The sequence below is a fragment of the Malania oleifera genome, chromosome 6 (assembly GCF_029873635.1).
Source record: "Malania oleifera isolate guangnan ecotype guangnan chromosome 6, ASM2987363v1, whole genome shotgun sequence".
Lineage (NCBI taxonomy): Eukaryota > Viridiplantae > Streptophyta > Magnoliopsida > Santalales > Ximeniaceae > Malania > Malania oleifera.
This window is the reverse complement of record NC_080422.1, coordinates 85064542-85089938: the sequence shown is the minus strand read 5'-3', so window position 1 is coordinate 85089938 and position 25397 is coordinate 85064542. Positions and strand designations below refer to the sequence as shown.

The 25397-nt window shown below is 37.0% G+C and overlaps 1 protein-coding gene across 1 annotated transcript; it reads left to right on the top strand.

Moving 5' to 3' along the window:
• Positions 1-22881: 22881 nt before the first annotated feature.
• On the top strand, positions 22882-25119 carry LOC131157588 (tetraspanin-2). The gene is made up of 2 exons (XM_058111861.1): positions 22882-23519; positions 24653-25119. The coding sequence occupies exons 1-2, from the start codon at positions 23022-23024 to the stop codon at positions 24962-24964; spliced, it is 810 nt and encodes a 269-aa protein (XP_057967844.1). The 5' UTR covers positions 22882-23021; the 3' UTR covers positions 24965-25119.
• The last annotated feature ends 278 nt before the right edge of the window (positions 25120-25397 follow it).

The window sequence follows — 25397 nt, the reverse complement described above, 5'->3', positions numbered from 1 at the left end:
CAAAGGCTTCTTCTTCTTATGAAACTGCTTTCACTGTAAGGTACTTATTTTGTATTTTGTAAAAATTCTTACTATCTCGTCTTGTTTGCCGCGTATTCATTTCAAGATTGGATTGAGTGGAGCCAAAGATGCCCCCAATATAGGCACTTAAATGGGCCTTCGGAGCCGGTACGCGCCTAAATTTCCTCTAATAATATATATCCCTTGCCCTAAATGAAGAAGAGGCTGTCTCAGATCATGGCGGAGTCAAAGCCCTACGGCTAGGACGTAAGCCAACTGGAAACCTACTAATCTACTTTGGCATTCACGTGTCACAACTATATGGGTGGACTGAGAAAGAAAGAAAATATTCTCTGTCAATGGCGAGTACTATAAGCTCGATGACTGCATACGTAAGAAAATTTCAAAGGACTAGGCCTTTCCTTTCCATTTTTTTTTTCTGTTAATGGATTGGAAAATGCATTGAATTGCAACCAGCATAATTCTTCAATTCAAACCTCCCCCCTCTACGGTAGATGAAATGCGAAAGGGATCCAAAGTAAATTGGCTTAATTAAGTAGCATAATGGGTTGGGTATCCTCCCTAACCTAAAGGGATGGTCAGATATCCCAGATCTATGCTATGATAATAGATAGCCTCTCCCCGCCTCGAGTGTTTGTCTAAAGAATAGCTTGGGATCCTTTGGCATCCGCTATGTGTGCTCCGCTTGGCCCTAATGTCCATGCTATAGTGAGTGAAGGTGGAAAAAAGGACTCAATGGCCATGCCCCCTTTTAATGCTTGTTTGCCCAAAGGTGAGAACCCTGCTCAAGAACAATGGTCACTCAAATCTAAGCAATCAATCAAAAATAATAGGCTTAAAGTAAAGTCGCTAGATCACCCTTAGAATTGGGTTTTTTTTTTTTTTTTTTTTTTTAATTTTTCTACTTTTCTTTCCAAAAATGAAGAAAGACTTGTTGTAAATCACTAGTTGGGTTGGCCAACCAAGAAAGACATGGGAACTTTAGGCTTCTTCTTCTTTTTCTTCTTTTAAGATATTTCTAGATGGATGAAAAGAGCACTCGTAAATGAGGCCTCTCCTTACAGAGTTTAGAAAGGCTCTTATTCTTTTTTGAATATAGGAAGGAGATTTGACTTCTTAGAAGGAGATGAGCTACCTAGATCTTTGTATGTACTGGTCTCAATAATTGAAGAGAGGAAAGAGATAGAGGAGTACTCGAAAGGACACTGGGAAGGAGATTGATCCTAACTTATTCTTTCATACCAGGAAAGAGAGGAGGTGATGCTTGCTATCATTCCAAGGCCAACTGTCCAATCAGTGAGCCAAGCTTGTCTGCCCTTTCAAAGTTAAGGCCATCTTGAGCCAACTTAACAAATTCAGACTCCAGAAGAATATTCACTTGGCATCTAACTTTAGCCCTCTTGAACCTCATTATATATTGTTTCATAGTTTCTCTAACTTACTTTCTAATTCAAGCCAAGTCTACCATGGACACACCAGGATCTGTCCTAGATAAATGGGACTGGAACTGGTTATGCATGTCCTCCCAAGTTAAATAGGTAATCATCATTTGAAGCCTTCCTACACTGGAAAGTAAATCGAGCCATGTGTTCTAAGGCTGAGACACTTCCTTCTTTTAAGAACAAGGTCAATTCAGGTATTTTATAGCCCCTAGGAAAAGGGGGGTCAATGGCCTTACCAAATCCCCCAGCTTGCTGTGTCAGTAAAAGAAAGACTACCCTATAAGAAATTGTATAACTTGGAGAAAGTACTCACTTTGTGTTCCCTAAGAAATAAGATCTAAATAAATATTGTTTAGAGAGCTTAATCTTTCTTCTCAAAAAAGGGGATGTAAGCTTACCTCAATATCAAAGAAATGTTCGCTTACCTCTTGGAGATTAACTCCTGTTGGTAAGTTCACATCTAAAGTAGTATCGCGATATACTCTAAACAAAATTTTTAGTTGGTTCACTATCTTTTCCTTAGGCTGAAGAAGCACATTCACGTGATTCATTGCACTTAGGGTTTCCTGTGAGCACTAAGAGAAAACATGTGGCGACTATGACACCTTGTGAGATATCCTTGAGCTATTTATCATCCTTTTGAGCATTAACATCAATTCAAAGTTCACAGAACTCAATTCTCTTTTTTTGGATGATTCCTTGTACACTAGTCTTTGTCTTGGATTTTCTAGCCTAGAGGTGACACTTAGTGGGGAGATAGAAACCTAGGTCTTGTAGCTTACTTAAGATGTGAAGGTTGAGCCACCCCTAGAGATAGACTTAGTTCATAGACCACTATTCGACTTAGTTCATAGACCACTATTCGATCAATTCCCATTGATTGTTTGAAGATTACAAAAGAAGTGTAAAGATTGTCCTAATTGCTAAAAAAAAGACATAAAATGAAGAATGAGCAGAAGAAATAATAAGCAATACACATGTGCATGAAATAAAATGCTAATGCCGACTCCACATAAATATCACAAAAAGTCAAGGACACGACACATATTTTCCACGTATGAAGATTCTTCAACAGGTTAATGCCTCAGATGTATTCACGACAAGTTTGTGAATAAGTTGATCTAGGGTGGTCTCGGTTGATATGGCGAGTAGGTGAGAAGATGCTAGGGTGAAGGACTCGACACCTCACAGATAGTCTAGATCCTTTCCAGACTAGTCCACTCCATATACTTAGCGTTTGTTCGTTTCAATATGTGGGATGTTTGATCGTGACACTCCTCCTCACATATGATGAGTGAACCCATCTTCTTTAAGTGTTCTTGAGGGTATACCGGTTAGGCCAAGTCAAAGCGACCGTTCTATAGGTGTCCATTGGCATCCTAGGTGTATTGAATCACACACATCACACACACCTCGAGAGTTTACCTGTTTATACTTGAACTTATATGACTGCATTAACTTTGAACTACACTGCTGATTAACTTCATGTGAGTATATTGTTCTTGAATGACATTTAAACGATGAAACTTGCATGAGTGACGTTCATTGGAGTTGGGTGTACTGAGTATGAACAAGCAGTGTGAACTTCAGTTATGCTCTTATATGTCAAACAGTATGGTTGTGTCGCATGTGCATTAATTTTATATTCACTGGAGTTCGTAGTTATGGGCATTACCTTGAAATTCATTCACGTCATTTGCTAGAGACTAGCAAAACGTTAGTTGGGGGGTGTGATTATGCGCTAAAACTGCGTAATTAGGCTTCTTAATTTGGATATTATAACTTCTATTTTTAATTAAATGTCTAACTACATCTAATATTTTAACAAAGTGCCCTATTTATCATTTTTGAGTTTTATGGAACAATTTATGAATTTTTGGTAATTTTTTATCATAGAAAAATTTCCGAGAGTCAAAACGGAAACAGTTCGTAATTTGTGCATAACTTTTTCATTTGAACTCCGATCAAGATGAATCAAATTTCTAAAGAAAGAGAAAAGGATTATCTACAAATTTTGTGTTTTGAGTTTCAAGAGAAATGGGCTCTAGGAAGGCCAAAATGGATCGTGTTCCTAAAGAACAAAAATGAAGGAAAAAAAAAGAAAATAATAAGAATAATTCTGATGTGACCCAACCATGCATAGCTGGGTCGGGTCAAGAGAGTCGGATCCTCCATATGGGTCAGTTCCTTCCAGCCGAGTCTAGGGCTTTCTTCCCCCTTCTCTATCTAGCCTTCTTTTCTCCTCTTTCTTCCGAGTGCCCTGCACACCACTCTTCCCCCTTCTCTCCCTATCTCTTCTCTTTCTCCTTTATGTTTTTCCTTTTATTCTCTCCCTCTCTATTGCTGTCTCTTCCCTCTGTTTCCCTCTTTCCTTCTCCTCCTCTATTTTTTTCTCTCCTCCTTTCCCTCGGACTCCCCCTTCAGCAGCCTCCTATAGCTTTGTTCTAGCACCACCAATCCGTGAGCACCCTGCACGGCCACGAGATCAGCTGTAGCTCTTGGCCACCACAGCAACCTACACTGCTGCAACTTCCTTTCTCCACAACAGCACAAACAGCCCCGAGCAGCCACCAAGAGCAGGCAAGCTGCTCTCCTCAGTCTTCCTCAACCATCAGCACCAACTACTGCATGCAACTCCATACCAGGCCATCCGAGCTTCTTCGAAGAAGACCACAACAGCCCATCCTCAACAGCCCATCCTCTGTTTCATCTCTCTCTCTCTCTCTCTCTCTCTCTCTCTCTCTCTCTATTTTATTTTATTTTATTATTTGTTTTGTTGTTCCCTTTTCTTCCATTCTCTTTTAATGTTTAGTTTTTTTTTTTTTTTTTTAATTTCAAGTAAAGTTCAAGTTGAATTGTTGTTGTTTAGAGAATTTAAATTCTTTTTTTTATTGAGTATTATGTTTCCATTAAAGTTGTTTTTTTTATTGGTTTTGTTTTTATGTTTGAGTATGTTAAGTTTGATTTCTTGAGAAAAAGAAAAGAATAAAATACAAAAAGGAAAAAAATTGTCTTTATTTTAGAAATTAATTTAGTTGCCTTCCTTGTTTAAAATTTGATTTTTGATTAAAGCTCGGTTTAGTTAGGGTCAGTTTTGTCAAAGTTTGTATTTTTTTTTTCCTTATTTCGTTATCGTTTGAATGTTCCTTTTTCGTTGAAGTTCATGGTTGTGTTTAATTTGTGATTGTGGTTCAAGTTCGTGTTAAAGGTTTGGTTTTTAGTCTGTGTTTGAATCTAATTGAGTTTCCATCATTGCGTATTTTAATTTCATGTTCAAAGTTACCATTTTTAATTAGCGTGCATTTCGATGTTTCCTTGAGTAGACTAGGGTTTCTTGTTTTTGTTACTTAATTCACTGCATGTTAGTTTTAGGACTTTAAATTACGTGTCATTTAATTCGTCAAAAGTGAAATTGAACAATCTTGAAATCTCGAATCTGAACTGAGTTCAGTACCCTTTTAATTTCGATTGGGAGAACGTAAAATTTGAGATTAAAACGCATTTCCTAAGGAGACGATTTAGCCCTTGGGTTGAATATTACACGACGTAACTCCTATACTTAGGATAGCTTTCGAGCTGCTCATTTTTCGAGTGAGTCAGTTGTATAGCCTACATTATACGAGAAAATTAAAGTAGCTCAGGAAGATGACGCAGAATTAGTGGAAGTAATGGCTAGAGTGCGGGATGGTCAGGGAGAGGAGTTCAGCATATCATATGACGGATACCTGCAGTTCTGTACTAGGTTATGTGTTCCTGCAGATACCATAATCAGGAGAACTATATTGGAGGAGGCTCACAGATCATATACACAGTCCATCCCGACAGTACTAAAATGTATCGGCATCTACGATAGTACTTTTTGTAATGCCCCGAACCCTTAAATTTGATTCCAGCGCGTTATACCTGATAAAATCCTTATAATCTATAATCAACATATATGCAGTGAAAAACATAAATATAATCTCAAATTATATAATACCAGAGTTTTCTACATCCATCTACACACCATAATAAATCATGCATCCACCTGTATTCCCATATATACACATATCTCCTAAAAATATTTAGTATTCACAATACTAGTATGTTTCACAACCATTCATAATATCTAGAAGACTTAAAACATAAAACATAAATTTTATACATCTCAAAATTAACATAGAAATATACCCTTTTATTTTTCTATTTCTCAATAATGCTATAAAAATCTCAAGCTCTCAAAGCTCGATCTCGAGGAAATCCTGAAAAATATAAATTCATATTCGAGTGAGACACATCTCAGTAAGGGAAGAAACCATGTATTAAAACAGTGTGTGGCCAACATGAGTCTATATAACAACAAAATATTTAACATTTGAAAATCATTAACATAATTTCTGAAATCATTCTCTGAACCTACTCAATCACATACAAAAGATTTAACCCACGAGATTACCTGAGGATAGGGGTGATTACCCGCCCATACAAGTAGCACCCCTCTGCCATGATATTTAGGCAACCCTATGGTCACTAAAAAAGCATACCAGGGCACTCACCTTACTCAGTAAGCCCTTAAGATAAATTGATCTCGTACTCACACCGTTCAACAATAGCTTACCGGCAAAGGCTCCCAAGAATAGGGAAATCTACCCACCCATAGAAGTAGTTTCCCTCTACCCTAGCAAGTTATGCAGCCTACTATTACACTTGATACAACTAGGGCACTCGCCTTTCTCAGCAAGCCATCGGGCGAAGAGTTTGCCTCGCCCAAACGTAACATGTTCTACTAGCATAAATACTAATAATACCATTATACATTATTTTTTCGATCATTATTATGTAATTCTCATCTGTTCATGTTCTCAGCTTGACATTTCGTAGCGTTTCACTTTACGTGGTTCTTTCCCATTTTACATCGTTCACATTTCATATTTTATTTCCATTTCATTCATTTCCATTTCCATTTCATGCTTATTTTTATTTTAATTCATAAATACTCAGCATCTTTTCAGCCGTGGTTGGTTAGCTTTGACATACTTTGAGTCGTGGTCGGCATCTTTTCAGCTGTGATTGATTAGCTTCGACATCCTTTCAGCCGTGGTCAGCATCTTTTCAGTCGTAATTGGTTAGCTTCGACATCCTTTCAGCTGTGGTCGGCATCCTTTCAGTCGTGCTTGGTTAGCTTCGACATCCTTTCAGCTGTGGTTGGCATTTTTCAGCCATGATTGGTTAGCTTTGGCATCCTTTCAGCCGTGGTCGGCATCTTTTTAGCTGTGATTGGTTAGTTTCGGCATCCTTTCAGCCGTGGTTGGCATTTTTCAGCCATGGTTGGGTAGTTTCGGCATCCTTTCAGTCATGGTCGACATCTTTTCAGCCATGATTATTTCCATAATTGTATTAACACTCACATGCAGCATATTTCATATATCATTTTCATACTCATTTCATTTTCTGTATATCCTGCATCTCGTATATATAACATAATTCCACACAAAATTCTATTTTACTCATACCACACAATTTAGCAATAAAATTCATACACATATATTACTTATAAAATAAGTCAACCTACATTTAACATTTATATTCTGAAAATATACATTTCATTTCTTACATAATTATCCTGAAAATACTTTTCCAATTTCATCAGTTCATTTTCACATATACGTATCTAATAAACAACCCTAAACTCGAAAAAATATAATTTAAACAGTTGACATTTTACTTATACTGAAACATATACACGTATATATAACACAATTTATTTTTCTATTAAATTCATAAAAATTCTAATTTAATATATATTTTTTCCCTTACTTGGTTTCTTGAACTACGCCAACAGGGACCCCAAAAAGATGCTTGCGACGCTTACCCGGACCCTGAATCAAAAATCCTAATTCCATTAAATTAACCCTAAATAAAATATTGTTTTAATATTTCTTAGGGCCATAAATTCTAAATAAATAATTATACCCTTAAATATAGCCAAATTACCAAAATTTTCAAATCTCACTCTCGCTTTGGAGTGGGGCCTAGAAAACCCCAATTGAAAAATTACTTACGCTAAAATGATGACGATCACGACTAGCACTCCGTGGTAGTACCTGATCGTCGATTTAACAGTAGATTTAACAAGAAATTGAGAAATGATGGGAAATATACCTTTCCCCAGGAATGGTGCCTATGCCGCTCTCACGACAAATCCGCTCCAGTAGCAATGTTGGTGGCGGAGTTAAGAATCCAATGACACATTCTGTTTCTCTATTGGTTGAATATCTATCGAGAAATGAGGGAAGAGAGAGAGACGGAGACGGAGAGAAACACGGAGAGAAGCTTGGAGAAGAAAGAGGCGTAGAGAGATTGCTTCTATTCTGTTTCTCCATAAGCTTCAAGCTTCATTTTTTTTTTCCTTTAGTTTAACTTAACCTATATATATATATATAATCACCATTTTACTTAACTTAATTAATTCAAGTTAATAATGTTTAACTAATTAATTACTAATAAATAATTTTAAATTAATTTAATTCTATTTTTTTACTATTCTCTTTATTTATTTATTTAATACATTGATTTAATAATATTTAACTAATTAATTGATTAATAATTTTAATTAATTAATTAATTTTTTTATATAATTTTTTTTCCAGGTTATTACACTTTTGGTGGAGTGGAATGAAGAGGGTGATAGTCGAGTTTGTATAGCAGTGCTTGACGTGTCAGCAGGTTAAGGTTGAGCACTAGAGACCAGTAAGACAATTGCAGCCACTCTTCATTCTAGAGTGGAAGTGGGACCACGTTTCCATGGATTTTGTTATGAGGTTACCACCAGTGCGGTAGGGATTGAATGCAATTTGGGTGGTTGTTGATCATCTGACGAAGACTGCCCATTTCATCCCTATTAAAGTCGGTTATTCCATGGACAGATTGACAAAAATATATGTTCAGGAGATAGTTTGTGTCCATGGTATACTAGTATCCATAGTCTCAGACCGGGATCCTTGGTTCACTCCACGATTTTGGAAAAGTTTTCAGGAAGCTATGGGTACACAATTAGCATTTAGTACAGCTTTTCACCCCCAGACAGATGGTCAGACTGAAAGGATGATCCAGACATTAGAAGATATGCTTCGGGCATGCGTGCTAGATTTTGGGGGTAGCTGGACTCAGTTTATTCTGTTGGTTGAATTTGCTTACAATAATAGCTAGCAGGCTAGTATCGGCATGACACCATACGACGCATTATATGATAGAAGGTGTCGTTCACCTCTTTTCTGGGATGAGGTAGGCAAGAGGTGAGTTTTGGGTCTAGAGATTGTTCAGCAGGTGTATGAAAAGGTCCAACTAATTAAAGAAAGAATCAGTACTGCATAGAGTAGGCAAAAAAGCTACGCAGACACTCACCGTTGAGAATTAGAGTTTGATGTGAGAAACCAAGTATTCTTGAAGGTAGCTCCTTTGAGAGGGGTTATGAGATTTGGAAAGAAGGACAAGTTGAGCCTAGGTATATTGGCCCTTTTGAGATACTATAAAGAATAGGGTCAGTTGCCTACAGGCTAGCTCTGCCACCAGTTTTATCCAGAATACATGACGTGTTTCATGTTGCTATGTTGAAAAAATACGTCTCAAATCCATTCCACATAATTAGTTATGCAGAAATAGAGTTTAAGGATTCATTAACTTATGAAGAAGCACTAGTACAGATATTAGACCAAAAGACACAAGAATTACGCACAAAAGAAATCCAGCTAGTAAAAGTTTTGTAGAAGAATCATTCCATAGAGGAAGCTTCTTGGGAGCTCGAGGAGCAGATGAGACAGAAATACCCACAGTTGTTCCAAGAGGTTTAGAGGTAATCAAGTAAAGTACAATAGCTAGATAGTGTTTCTTTTGCAGGTACATGTATTGAATAGATGGAAGTAGTTATTAGTTTTACATGTGTAATCTCCCATAATTTGGAATATAACCACTGTATTCCTCCTCTATAAGTGAGGGTAAGTAATAAAATAAGTAGACCGTTTGCTTCTATGGAATGATAGATGATATGGATGGTGTTCAATACAGATAGTAAATTTCGAGGATGAAATTTTATAAGGAGGGGAGAATGTAATAACCCGAGGAATTAATCAAGGCCTCGTCGACGAACATAAGGGATTTGTCGACGAGGATACATGAGGACCTCGTCAACGAAGACACGTTTCGTTGACGAGAAGATATCGAGAGAGGGTTTAAGGCAGACTGAAACTCATCGACGAGGGTGTAGGTTCATCGATGAACTTTCTGCAAGACTCGTCAACAAGATGACGTGTCTAGTAGACGAAGCCAGCCCTATAAATAGTTGAAACTCAGATTTTTCAGTAGTAAATCTCATGAGAAACTCTCTTTCTCTCTCTAAACGTCTTCCTCTCCTTCTCTCTTTGATCCCGGCTCTATTTCTCACCGGATTGAAGATCTAAGGCCACCACGACGCTTCTGGCGAAGTTCTCTGCAAGTCTGCTGGAGCTGATCATTGGTGGAGATGGTTTGAAATTCATCCTAATTTTAGGGTAAGGTATTTTATCCAGTTTTTACCTTTCCCACAGTTATAGGGAATGTAGTATGCAATGAAATACTGATATTTTGTTCTGGGGGATGATGTTTTTAGGATGTTGAACAGGGAACCCTACGGGTATAGGGCCAGAATTCAGTAGGGGTTTTTCTGGAATCTAGGTAAGGGAAATATGCTATGCTAGAAATTTTGTTATATATTTTAGAAGATTATGAATGTGTATTTAAAAGCATGCGGATCAGATTATTTTTCTAGAATAGCATGAATATTAAAATTACAAAAATTGAGCATGAGATTTTGATTTCCTAAATGTGTGGCATGAGTTTATTACAGTATAGTATGTAGATTTTTAAAGTATTACAAATATTCAGTTATACAGATTATAGTAATGAATGAGACTTACAGTATTTTTTAGAATAACATGATTTCTAAACCATAACACTTAAACAGAAATTACAGACAGATATACAGACATTTCAAACAGATATTATAGAAATTACAAACAAATATTACAGATATTACAGATAGATATCACAGCTATTACAGATAGATATTTCAGATATTTTAATAGATATTACAAATAATCCAGATAGATATTTCAGATATTACAGCTCAGATTTATAATGTTATGGTTGTTTTGAAATCATGTTAAAAGCAGCAAGATGATTATATATTTATATATGTATACTGTATTACCCAGTTTTAGACCCCTATGGATATTCCAGATAGAGATATACAGCAGAGCATGGTACCGTTTCTATTTCAGACACGTGCAACCACATGACTTAGATAGTATATGGATTCTGTCTAACCGTGCGAGGAGAGATTGCAATCTCCCCATCATGCTGGGTTGAGGTAGCTGATTAGACGATGATAAAGGTTAGAGATGGCCTGGAGTGATTGCAGTGGGCTAGATTTACATAGATTGGCGGATGTTAGAGATTCATATTGACTTGCTTGGTAGGCCAACCAGAATAAGTCCAGCCTACGGGCCACACAACCCTATCATGAGGGGATATATCATGACATACAGATCTCAGGGTATAACAAGAGTTCCTATGTATAGATATATCACACAACAATAGTTTATACTATTATATTAGCAGTATCTTCAGATAGCAAACTCAGATACACAACTATGTTTTAAATTATATTCCATATATTTTGTACAGCTTATCAGCTTACTCAGATTACAGTATCAGTATTATTTTAGTATTTCAAATGTGTAACTCAGCCGCCACACACTAGTAATAGCATATTTCCTCTTACTAAGCATCGACTCGTCCCAGTGACTTATTATTTTTCAGGAGATCCAACTAGGCGAGCAGATTAGGCTCGCGGATAGAGATTAACTTGTATTGCCATACAGGAAAAGGTAGGTATTTTTGTGATATCAGTGTTTTGAGATAGTTTTCAGATTATAGTGACGTCACTAGGTATTTTTGTATTGTAAATATATTTCAAAACAGGGTAGTTTTTTGGTATTATATATAGTAGTTCCTAGTTTTTGTATACCGCTGCTAGATATGTATGATGTACAGAGTTTCCTTAGTATTACAAATAAAGAATATTTGTGTATATGAATATAGAAAAAAAATATATAATAAAGAAATAGCGAGTCGTTATAGCTAAGTTTACCTTTCTTCCCAAATCTCATAACCCCTTTCAACGGAGCTATTTTCAAAAACACATGAACGCTGATATCAAAGTTCAATTTCCTACAGCAGGTATCGACATAACTCTTCTACCGGCTTTGAGCAGCACTGATTCTGTCTCTGATGAGCCGAACTTTATCATATGCCTGCTACACTAGCTTTGGCCTCATAACTCGCCGCTCACCCATCTCATACCAATATAAAGGAGAATGACACCTTCTACTGTAGAGCGCTTCAAACGGTGCCATGCCAATGCAGGCCTAATAACTATTATTGTACGCAAAGTCTTCCAGCGGCATAAATTGGGTCCAACTACCCCCAAAGTCCAACACGCACGCTTGAAGCATATCTTCTAAAATCTGAATCATCTTCTTAGTCTGCTCGTCTAACTAAGGATGGAATGTCGTGTTAAAAGATAACTGAGACCCTAGAGTTTCCTACAAGTTCCTCCAACATCGTGATGTGAAACGCGGGTCCCGATCTGAAACTATAGACACAGGTACACCGTGAGAACAAAGTATCTCTTGAATATAAATCTCTGCCAGTCTATTAATGGAGTATCTGATCTTGATAGGAAGGAAATGGGCTGTCTTAGTCAAACGATCTACAATCACTCAGATGGTATTCAGGTCATGCAATGCGGACGGCAGCCTTGAAACAAAATTTATAGATAATTGATCCCATTTCCACTTTGGGATAAAAAGTGGCTACAACTGGTCTGCCGACCTCTGGTGCTCAGCTTTTACTTGCTGGCACGTCAAACACTATGCTACATACTCGACAATCTCCTTCTTCATACCACTTCACCAATAAGACTCTCGCAAATCCCTATACATTTTTGTGCTGGATGAACTGTGTATAAAGATCTGTGAGTCTCTTCTAAGATGGTCTTTCTGATATCAGTATCAGCAGGAACACATAATCTAAAATGGAACCGTAGAGCTCCGTCATTTGTAATACAAAATTCCTCTCCCTGACCACTCTGTACTCTGACCATTACCTCTGCTAATTCCGGATCCTCCTTCTGAGCAGCTTTAATCCTTTCCTATTGAGTAGGTTGCACCACTAAACGGGCAATACATGCCTGAGGATCACACTTAACCAACTCTATGCCGAATTTCTCTAGATCCATCATGATCAGATACTGAATCTCTATAGTTGCTAGCGCTGGTCCCACAGACTTCTTGCTCAGTGCATTAGTTACCACGTTTGCTTTTCCTGGGTGGTAACTGATAGTACAATCAAAATATTTAATAAGCTCTAACCACCTTCTCTGCCTCATGTTCAGTTCCTTCTGAGTGAAAAAGTACTTTAAACTCTTATGGTCAGAGAAGATTTCACATCATTCACCATATAGGTAATGCTTCCAAATCTTTAATGCATGTACTACTATAACTAATTCAAAATCATGGGTAGGGTAGTTTTTTTCATACTCTTTCAACTGCTTGGAAGCATACGCTACCACCCTACCATGCTGCATCAATATACAACCAAGTCCCTTCAAGGACGTATTACTGTAGATAACATAACCCTCACCCCCTAACGGGATGATCAACACTGGTGCCGTGACAAGCCTTTGTTTCAATTCCTAAAAACGCTGCTCACAGCTATCATCCCATTCAAACTTGACGTTCTTCCTAGCCAGTCACGTCAGAGGCCCTGATAACGCTAAGAATCCCTTAACAAAATATCAGTAATACCCAGCTAGCCCCAAGAAACTCCTAATCTCCTGGACGTTCCTCGGTCTAGCCCAATTCACTATCATAGCAATTTTACTAGGATCCATAGAAATTTCATCCCCTAAGATGATATACCCCAAAAACACAACATTCTCGAGCCAGAATTCACATTTTCTAAACTTGGCATATAACTTCTTTTCTCTGAGCATCTGTAAGACCAGCCTCAAATGCGTCCTCGTTCCTCATAGCTCCTCAAATAGACCAGTACATCATTAATAAAAATAACAACAAATTGGTCTAAATATTGGTGGAAAATTCTATTCATCAAATCCATGAATATTGTAGGAGCTTTCGTTAGACCAAACGACATAACAAGGAACTCATAGTGCCTATATTTAGTCCTGAAAGCTATTTTGAGACGTCTTCTGCTTTCACTTTCACCTGATGATAGCCTAATCCGAGGTCAATCTTAGAATACACCCGTGTACCATGGAGTTGGTCAAATAGATCATCTATATGGGGTAGAGGATACTTATTCTTGATTGTCACCTTGTTAATTTCCCTATAATTTATACACATCCTCATGGTCCCATATTTCTTCTTCACAAATAACACCGGAGCTCCCCACGGAGATACACTGGGCCGTATAAAACCCTTATCAAGCAAATCTTGCAACTTATTCTTTAATTTTTCCAACTTTGTTGGTGCCATTCAGTAAGGTGTTTTAGAGATTGGCGCTGTACCTGGAAGTAGATCAATAGGAAAATCTACTTCTCGATCAGGTGGCAAGTCTGGTAACTCATATGTAAAAACATCTGTAAAATCCTTTACTACTGGTGTACTAGTGAGTTTCAATTCATTCCCTAACATTTCCTTCACAAAGACCACAAATCCCTGACAACCACTCAGGAGCAGTCTCCTCGCCTGAATAGCTGAAACTAAATAAGGCGGCGATTGCACTCGTGATCTTATAAACCTGAATTCTGATCTTCCCGGAGGTTTGAAAATTACTTATTTCAAACGACAGTCTATGCTGGCGTAATTGGTTTCAAACCAGTCCATACCAAAAATTACATCGAACCCGTGCATATCCAATACTATCAAATCAGCTGGGAAGACTTTTCCCTGAATATCAACTAGACAGTCTCGAAGCACTCTGTTACACCTTACTACAGACCTTGTCGATGTAGTGACTAACAGTTCAGTGTCTAACAACTGTGTTTCCGACCCACATAATCTAATACACTCCATAGACACAAAAGAATGTGTGGCTTCTAAATCAAACAATACAATAACTTTAAATGAAAACATATTAATCATACCTGTCACCACATCGTCGGCTGTCTCAGCATCCTTAGGTGTCAAAGCATAGACCCTCGCTGAAGCTACATTCCTCTACTGGCCTCCACGGGGCACCTGATAGCCTCTTAGGTATGGTCTAGGAGCAGGAGCGGTATCTGGTGGTGTAGGAAAGTCTCGCACCAGATGTCTTTGTCTACCATAACGATAGTAGACAACTCTCCCCACTCAACACTCTCCCCAGTGTCTCTTCCCACAAGTATGACAAATAGGAAAATTCTGCACCGCCTAAACTTCACAACCTCCAGTCTCCTACCTCTGCTTTCTGCCATAGTTTCCTCTCCTCCACCGACCTTGCTAGAAGCCTGAAGGCGTAGATCTCTTCTTCTATCCCTGCTCCTCTGCATCCATGCCCTCACTAGCCTCAGCCAAGGCTGCTCTATCGACTAACTTAGCGAAATCATGTATCTTTAACACTACCACCTGCTTGTATATGCCTCGCCTCAAACCTCTTTCAAATTGTCTCGCCTTCTTTACTTCATCAGGAATAATATACGAAGTGAAACGAGAAAGTTCTATAAACCTGCGTCACATATTGCTAGACCAACTACTATCCTTACTTCAAGTTCAGGAACTTTTCCACTTTTACTTCCCTAACAGTGGCTGGAAAATATTTGTAAAAGAATAAATCTTTAAATCGGTCCCATGTCATAACTATCGGCGTTGTCCTTTGCTACTCCAGAAGTTTCACCACAGTCCACCGCCTCTCAACTTCCCCTATCAGTTTATAAGTGGCCAAGAGAACCCTTTTCTCCTTCGTACACTGTAATACTTCCAAGACTTTCTCGATTTCATGCATCCAATTTTCGGCGACTGTAATATTAACTCCTCCTGAAAATATCAGAGGATTCATCTTGGTAAACTTATCTATCATGCACCCATGGCCTACAGATGGGCCTCCTTGCTCTCTGGAGCTCCTAGCAATCTTAGCCATAACCTGCTGAACCACACTGCGTAATACCGCATCAGAATTAGCCCCGCCTGCACTTGAGAGCCCTGCTCTATCACTACCACTCGCATGGGCATTGCCTTCTCCCGGGTCCATCCTGAAAAACAAATAACGTGATTTAGAAACCCTATCCTTATAATTTACGTGCCTAATATAGTCTCCTATCTTGACGTCCTCATCTTATTTCTAGATCCGGTCCTACCTTCTAGGAACACAACTTGACAATAGTTTATTATGGTTTTCTTGAAATCGTTACCCCAGGAAAAATACAAAAATCACCACGGAAGTCTTGCCTCTAGACTGTAGAACAAAGTCTTAAACCCTTTTCCTATACTCTAGTCTTGTTTCTGCTGCACTTTAAAGTCTACAGAAGCTTGCAACTGAGGCTCTAATACCAAACTAGAACGACCTACTTATTTTACTAATTTTTTTTCATAATAATATCCCAAATAATAATCCAGGCAAATCATAATTGACTTGATAAATCATGGCCCACCTGGACCCATGAGTACCAGGGGTATACCTGAAATACAATATTGATACCTAAATAGCGGGAAACGTAATATCATACACACATCATGTGATGACCCAAAAATATATATATATATATATATATATATATATATATATATATATATGATTAAAGTACAATAATAATAAAATAATAAAAATAGTCATTAAGTTAATATCAATACAGAAGTGTTTTTCTGTAGGATCCTTGATTCCATGTTTGATGCCTAAGAAAGACCTTGTCTTAGCGAGTGCTCAGAGACCATTGCGGCTCAGTCGCTCCCTGGAGGTCGGCCTGGTCAAAATGGAATTTCATAGGATAAACAGGATAGATACTGTTTGTATACGTAAATAAGTATATATATATATATATATAAAATAGTGTTTTGACAGACATAATTTGTAGAAATACATAATAAGATGATAATAATATAGGTATCATATGTACGGCCCACAAGACTATGTGGGGTCCACATGAGTCCCGGAGCCACAAGACAGTATTTTGAGTACATAAAACAATGTTTTAACTGATATAATTTGAAGAAATATATGATAAAATAATAATAATATAGGTATCCTATGCGGGGCCCACAAGACTGTGTGGGGCCCACATGAGTCCCGAAACCGTATGAAGGTTTTCACAAGTCTCAAAACTATGCAGGATGCATAAAATCGTATAAGAGTTATTGGAATTACGTACGATCCATTTGGGTCTCGAAATTGTGTGGGGCCCACAAGACTACATGGGGCCCACAAGACCATGTGGGGCCCACATGAGTTTTTAAATTTAAATTTAATTCTTGTTCAAAAATAAAATAAAATAAAATAAATACTAAATATAGTTTAAAATTAATAACAATGATAATAATAATGATTAAGAAAAATAATAAAATAATAAAATAATTAGTTAGGTAATGGATTAATTAATTAGGTAAGTAATTAATTAAAAATTTATTTAGTGGGAATGGTGGCAAGCACTCCCAAATAGCCTCCACTCAACCCATACCTTGCCCATCCCTTGCCCATTCTTTAATTTTTAAAATTATAATTTCCCCCATCTCCCCACACTTTTATAAATTCTATTTCTTCCCCAAAATTTTCCTATAAATAGGGAGCTCTCAATCTTCATTTTTCACAACAATTTTCCAAGGAAGAGAAGGATTAGTGAGTGAAAGAATTTGTGGTGGAGAGAGAATTTTTGAATAAATTCTTAATCACCCACTTTTTCCGATCTCATTTCTTAAAGATAGTTATTGTGTTCGTAGCACACGGTAAAAGAAGAAGGTAAGTAAATTTTGATTATGTTAGTTTCTTTTTATTTTAAATTCATACCCGAGTTTATTTTGTACGTAAATTTTAATTATGTTACTTAGTTCCACAAAATTTCCATGAGTTTATTTTTACGCATATTTAATTATACCAGTTCTATCTTTAATATACTTGCATCTATTTTTGGGTTAAGAAATGTTCCAATCCCCTCGGGTAAATTTTCAGCATTTCTTTCTATTCAAAAATAAAATTATATATATTTTTAACACAAAAATTGTGTGGCATGAGTTTATTTCTACGTTACATTTTTTTTATGTAAATATGAGTAAAGATGAGATTTTCACGATATTATTTTAAATTGCATAAATTATAATAAGATGATTTTCAAACCCCTTATGGCAACGAAAGTTCAAAGTTACAGATGCTCGGTACCGCAGCTTAAAGTTTATACGGATCAGAGTGCACCCACACTGTTTACAGAGTGGTTATTTATGTTAGTGGATTTCTCCTGAGTGCACACCTGGTTTAAGTCCAGGACTTAATAAGGAAAATCTCACTTAAAGTTTACATACGTTGATTTAGTTTGGTCGGCCAGTCAGCTAAGTCCAGTCTTCGGACCGCACAACCCAGTCATGGGGGTAAACATGACTTACGGCAAACAGGCCTAAGGGTGGTTTTTACAATATATGTTTATACATATTTAATTACGTGTACAAAGTTACTGATGATTTGAAGGAAAAGTGTAAGTTTACGTGAAAATGATCATTTTGGTGCTTAAATGACGATCTAAGGAAAACGTACAAGGAAAAGTATATGTATGTTTATCATTAAATATTTTTACAGTTTTAAAGTTAAAAGTTTAATTTAACAGTTATAGTATATGATTATAAAAATTTACTGTTAAAATTGATGAAAAAGTTTTATGCAGGAATTTTTAAATTTATGTTTATTCTAAAAGCAGTTTTGAAGTTATAGTATTAAATATTGTTTTACGAAATTCTTTAAAAGCTCATTTTGGCCACACACTAATAATAATCTTATTTACTTACTGAGCGTCGTCTCACCCCAATCATATTTTATTTCAGATAACTCTGAAGGACATGTCAGAAATCAGGCTTAGCAAGCATGCGGGTCGGGATTAGAAAAATAAAGATTAATTAGAAACATTAGTATGATTTCAGATATTTACGTTTGTGTAATTTTCTTCTTTTGAAATAAGTGATTGTAACATGAATAATTAGCGCTCTGGTTTAATAAAAATTGAGTTTATTTTGCTTCCGCTATAAATCAGTAGTAAAGAGTTAATATCTCAGGCCCCTCGGGGTCGGGGTGTTACACATCAAATTATCTATCCAACACAACACCAAAGTTTACTACAACCTTCATAAAATACATACATCCCAAAATATCCAAAAAGTGTCCTACGGTCACCACCTAAAAATCCAGCTAACCCTAGAAAAATGACTTACCCTTCAGGTAGGGTAGGACAATCGAACTCTAGCACTGTGGAGCTTTATCTTCTCTCCTATCTGGGGCTCCTGAAATGTTTATATAGTTAGGGTGAGACACCTCTCAGTAAGGGAAATAAACTAATATCGATGTGTGGCAACATGAGTATTTTCATGTTATACATATAACAGTACAAAAATCACACTTGATAAAACTATCTGTATCATATCTAGGAAAACATATTTAATCATAACATGGTATAACATACTAAATTTCTATACGTATAAATCATCTCATATAACTGTACATAGAAAACACCCTAGATGGATAGCTGGTTGGTGTCACGTCTTACCCCCACATGAATGGGTTGTGCGGCCCGAAGGTGATACCTAGCAATGGCTGGCCACCACGCTAGATCAACATAAGTCTGTAAGTACGATGGATCTATCCCTCCTAGTCCGGACACAAGAGGGACGCCTACGCTACAATAAACCACATCAACTGCCGATCTCCCACTACCCTTTATGGCAAGCAGTAGCACTAACATAAACATGATCGTGATCATATAGTTACGGTACCATGCTTCGTGAAAGCCTAAACCAAGCCAACCAGGTTCTGATAACATATAACATATTTCCAAATAATGATACATGGCTATTTCATAATCATATCTGTCATGTTAATATTTTCATACATCTTTGCATAACATATCATATAAAATTTACGGCCCTTATGTCGACATTTTGTATTTTGTAAATCACGGTCCATACGCCGATATTGCATATCATAAAAACCTTCGGCCCTTGTGCCGGTATTTCATATAAAAGCTCTGCCCTTACGCCGTCATATCATGTAGAATCCTTGGCCTTTACATTGACATATCAAATAAAATTTCTTAGTTTGAAAAATCCCAGCATCATTTTAACATTTTCCTCAAAGTAGTAATAATATACTTATTTTGTAAACATGATATTTCCTTATCATAATTTCCATGATAAATATTACTCATGTCACACAAAAGAGGTAATAATCTTATTTATGATATTATACATGAAATCCATATTTCTGATTAACAACATTATTTTTAACATAATTCTACAATATGCATATTTATCTGAAATTAAATGCTATAAAATAATAAATATATTTTCATGAAATCCTATCTTAGTTTATCCCTTTACTTGATTTCTGGAAAGCTACTAAAATGACTAGTCTTATACCCGCAGGGTTTCTTGTTCAACACCCTAAAAACAACATTGCCCCGAACAAAACTTCAGTATTGTTTCGAGTACTACATTTTCTACAACTGTAGGAAAGCCAAAAACTAAATAAAAAGCCTTACCCTTAATTTGGGATGAAGTCCAAGTTAGCCCCACCAATGTTCCACTCCAGTAGACTTGAAGAAAAACTTCCCAAGAGTATCATGGTGGCCTCAAATAGTCGATCCGGCGAAGAATGGACCCAGAATCTTAGAGAGAAGGGAGAGGGGACGAATAGGAGAGAGAGAGAGAGAGAGAGAGAGAGAGAGAGAGAGAGAGAGAGAGAGAGTATGTTTTATTTGAGAATTCTACACTAAAATCTGAGTTTAGAACTAGTTATACACTTGCACTCGTCGACAAGCCACGTCACTTCGTTGACGAGGCAACGAAGGGAGTTTGTCAACGAATGCTTACTCTTCATAACTTCTCGTTGACGGGACACGTGTCCCCATCAAAGGTCCCCTTAAGTGTGTTCGTCAACAAACGTGCTGTGTTCTTCGACGAGACCCTATTTGATTTCCAAATCTAGTTTCTTTCCTCTCCTCCTCCTATTATCTAATTATTATAATTTCTTCAGGTCTCTACAATAATTATGTAAAATAATTATAGCCATAACTCTATAAATAAGACTATATAATCTGTATATCGTAATTCTGTGAAAACTATATAATCATAATTTTGTAAATCTATATAAAATTTTGTAATATTCCAATACTACTCATGCCACACAGTTAAATAAAACTCATTAATTATAATCTATAATACTGTATAATTTTCATGCTCTGATTTATTCAAAATCATACTCTGTAACTCATAATCAAATACTATGATTTACTGATAAAAATTCTAATTTAACTGGCATAACATATTTCCCTTACCTGGCTAACTGTACTCGTTCACTGACTTCTAACTCACACCTACGTCGTTCATGATTCCAAAATCCTGAAATAATGTGCATTTCCTAATTCAATCAACCCAAACTCAGAATAATAATTATACTTGCCTTTTCTCCAGGCTCACATATTTTTTTATCCATAAAATTCTAAAATACTAATTATTTATCAACATTACCTAAATTCATGAGAGAACACCCGTTGGGATTCTCAACCCATGCCCGAGGTCTTTGGAAACCCAAATCCTAAAATCACAACACCTTAATTTAATCAACTCAAACACTAGTATATTTCCATCTTATACAAAATCTGAGTTTAGGAAAGGCTGATAATCATGAGAACATTAAAATAACCTACTTACCCTGATTTTGGGATAATGCCCGATCTTCTCAAACTTAAATTTTGCTCTGTTTAAATTGTAGAGAATCTTTCCGGAATTATCATAGTAACTTTTGATCGTCGAACCGGGTAAAAACGAGTCTGAAATCTTAGAAAGAAGGTGGGAGAACCGAAAATCTAGAGAGAGAAAGAGAAGTTAGCTGAATTCTCACCAAAAAATTTGATTTTTCCGTATTTATAGGTGGCTGGCCACGTGGCTTCGTTGACGAGACAAGTGGACTTGTCAACAAACCGAAGAAGGGAGTTCGTTGATGAAGGTGAAGAGCTCGTCGACAAACCAATGGGTCTGAAATACCCTCTCTCGGTATCTCTTCGTCAACGAAACATTGAAACTCATCCACGAGCACTTCATGGGAGCTTGTTGACAAAATCAGGGTGTTCGTCGACAAACCCTGCTCTATCCTATTTTAATTTTCCTTTCTCTCTCTTATTTAATTATTATAATTTTCAGGTCTTTACACCGTCACTAATAATACATTATTAGTGACGTATACGAGGTTTGTCACCAATACAACCACAACAAAATCAAGCCTTAAGTCCTATTAGGTAGGTATAGTTATATGAATCATTTTTCGCCAATTTATGCGATCATGAATCATTTTTTTTGACAGATTCAGGGATATTAAATTCTTACTCACTATCTCATTCCAAGTTATTTTAGGTCTGAACTTCTTCTACTGCCCCCCATAGTAACTAACTCACTCTTCCTTACTAGCGTACTATGTGGCCTACGTTACAAGTGTCCATACCATCTGAGTCGTCTCTTCCTTATTTTATCTTCTATGAGAGTTACATCTAACTTACCGCGAATATGTTCATTCCTTAATTTATCTTTCAGTGTTATATTACTCATCCATCTAAGCATTCTTATCTCGATAACTTTTACTTTTTTGGATATTCTGTTTCTTTATTACTAATGGCTTAAATATTAGTGATGAATTTTGTTTTCGTCACTAATAACGCATTATTAGTGATGATTTTTAGTTCGTCACTAATACTTTCGTTGTTAAAAATGTCATTTTTTGTAGTGAGAAATAAAGCTCCATTTGAACTATTATTAAATAATTTTAATTAAAATAAAAAAAAAGACTTATTGAATTTTAATGTAGAATGAGATTTCTTTTAGTATATGTTAAACTAAAAATGACGTGAGCACCATACTTTTGGTGTAACTTTGAGAAATTATGGATAGCAAAAATATGCATAAAAATTTAAAGAGAATATGAACTATGAATATTATGAAGTGATTTTAGTGATTATAAATATGATTTATAGTAACTAAATTACGTATTGAGAGAAATTTCATTTTAAACAAAATTTGTGCAGGTAAAGGACATTCATGGAATTTAAGGAGTGAAATTTGAAGATTAGAAAAATTATATTATTTTCTTTAATTTATAGCATAGGTATATAACTCATACTGTTTCAATATTTCAAAATAAAAACTGACCATTAATAAACGTTACATATATTAATATCATGTTACCAACAACCTCAAATATTTATATATTATAAATCCATAGAAAATAAGAGAGGTCCAAAGGCTCCTCGCCCATTAACCCAACCCAAGTGAGTAAAGCAGACAAGCGCTTTCCACTCTCTCTGAGGAGATGGGAGTGAGCAACAAAATCACAGCATTTCTTAACTTCATCGCCTTCCTCTGCTCAGTCGCCATCATCGCCGCCGGAGTCTGGTTCGCATCGAAGCCGGACAACGAGTGTATCCGCCTCTTCCGGTGGCCGGTTGTCCTGGTCGGCGTCTTTGTTCTCATCGTCTCCCTCGCCGGCTTCGTCGGCGCCCAATGGAACAAGGAGTCCCTCCTGGTCCTCTATCTCTTCGCCATGGCCATCCTCATCGTCGTCCTCCTCGTCCTCCTAGTCTTCGCCTTCGTCGTCACTCGCCCCGACGGCTCATTCTCCGTCCCCGGCCGGGCCTACCGGGAGTACAGCCTCGACAGATTCTCGTCGTGGCTCCGGGATCGCGTCACTAGCTCCGGCAATTGGAACAAGATCAAGACCTGTCTCGCGGAATCCGACGTTTGCGTCAAGCTCAGCCAGGAGTATGTCACCGCCGATCAGTTCTTCGCCGCCCCAATCTCGCCTCTACAGGTAACTTTCGTTCGTTTCGCTCTCTTAGGGCATGTTTGGTGCCTGCAATTGTGAATAATCTGTTTTTTTTTCCTCGAATTGATGTCTCTTTCAAGAGCAACTATAATTCAACAGGAAGACCATTTTGATTGTTAGAGTAGTGGTTTGATTTTGACATATACTTCTGGTTAGTTGAACAAAGGAAACGATCAAACAGTGAAAAATTGACCCCAAAAATACCTGTTTGATGCCTATACAAACGGGGAATTAGCTTATCCCTACCGAATGCAAAGCGACTCTATTTTCTCCACCCAAACGAGAAGTAACTTGTTTGGACCTATTGGGTGCCAATCCTAACTTGGAATTAGTTTATCCCTTTCAATTTTCATTTTGTATTTGTTTATGATTATGGCTAATAAGATTAACCCTGTGTTTAAAGTAAGGTATTTACTGAAAAATAGTCATGTAATAAATAAAAAATGAACAGATAAACAGTATAAAATATGTGTGAGATATGGGTTTGGGGCATCAATTTTAAATCAAAATCATGAATGGTGCACGAACATTTTGATAAATCCTTCAGTAGAGACGAGATGGGAGCGTGTGAACTCGTTTAAATTTGAGGAAAGAGACAAAGGTGAACACCATAAGTGTGGGGACTGGTTTATTTCCCTATGCTGATCTGTTGACAGATCAATCTGGCCCCTTGAGTTAGGTCTATCCTCCTGGCGTCAGTATGTGAGAAATGTTTTCTGTTTATCAAAATCAAAACACAGAGAGAAAGAAAGAATGGGAGAGCCTTGTGCCAAGCTCGTGATTTTTCACCCTAATTGAAACAGTTAAACCATCCTAGTGGGTGCCTCATTTGGCTAGCTTCTATGGTGAATTTATGATCTTTCGATTAAAAGAAAATTGGGTCCCCTGGTGAGCACAGAGAAGCCAAGGATGTCATTATTATGATATAGACCCAAGCAATGAGGCTAGAATCATTGAGCTCATGGACTGGCTTTATTGCCATATATATATGTATATTGTTGCCAGCTTTAGTTTGGTGGGATGTCTTTCGATTTTCTTTTTCCTTTTGTTCTTGTGCCACGTCTTTTCCTTTCTTTTCTTTTCTTTACCCTAAAAAGTTTTATCCATCTTTCTTACAGTCTGGGTGTTGCAAGCCTCCAACAGTTTGTGGGTATACTTTCGTGAACCCAATTACATGGGTGAATCCAGTGAATCAAGCATCGGATCCAGACTGCTATGCCTGGAGCAATGACCCCAACCAATTGTGCTACGGGTGCAACTCTTGCAAGGCTGGTCTCTTGGGGAACCTAAGGGATGAATGGAGGAAAGCCAATGTGATTCTGATAGCCGCAGTTGTGGTGCTAATTGTTGTCTATGTCATTGGCTGCAGTGCCTTCAAGAATGCCCAAACTGAGGAACTCTTTCGGCGATACAAACGCGGTTGGGCCTGATCTTTTATCTTTTGACACTGCCCCTTTTCCCAATTTGATGGTTTTGCTTTTGTTTTCTTTCTTTTCATCATCTTTTGATAACTTTTCTGTATATGTTCCTCTGTATTGTTCTATATATAGATTATATAGATAGCAACTGCAGACAGTTTGGAATATGATCATAGCCATGGATAAGCATTGTTCAGTTTCCATCAAGAAAAATGGGAATGGAATCCCAATAATCATCTTCTTCAATTAAGAAGTTTTTGATTCTTCCTTTTCTCTGTGTGCGCGCGCGCGCCGTGTGAGAGAGAGATTTCATAGTGCCATTGCAAAAGTGGGTGGCCTAGTCTAAGATGAACAACAATAATAAGCCTTAAGTACCATTAAGCAGGGTTAGCTATGTGATTTTTTTTTTTTGTTTTTTTTTCCAATCTCTCATTGAAAGCATTTT

Bases quoted from the DNA above. Each gene is read 5' to 3' on its own strand.
- LOC131157588 (XM_058111861.1), top strand. From the start codon at position 23,022: ATGGGAGTGAGCAACAAAATCACAGCATTTCTTAACTTCATCGCCTTC. The intron at 23,520-24,652 runs GTAACTTTCGTT...TCTTTCTTACAG, and splicing joins CCCCAATCTCGCCTCTACAG to TCTGGGTGTTGCAAGCCTCC.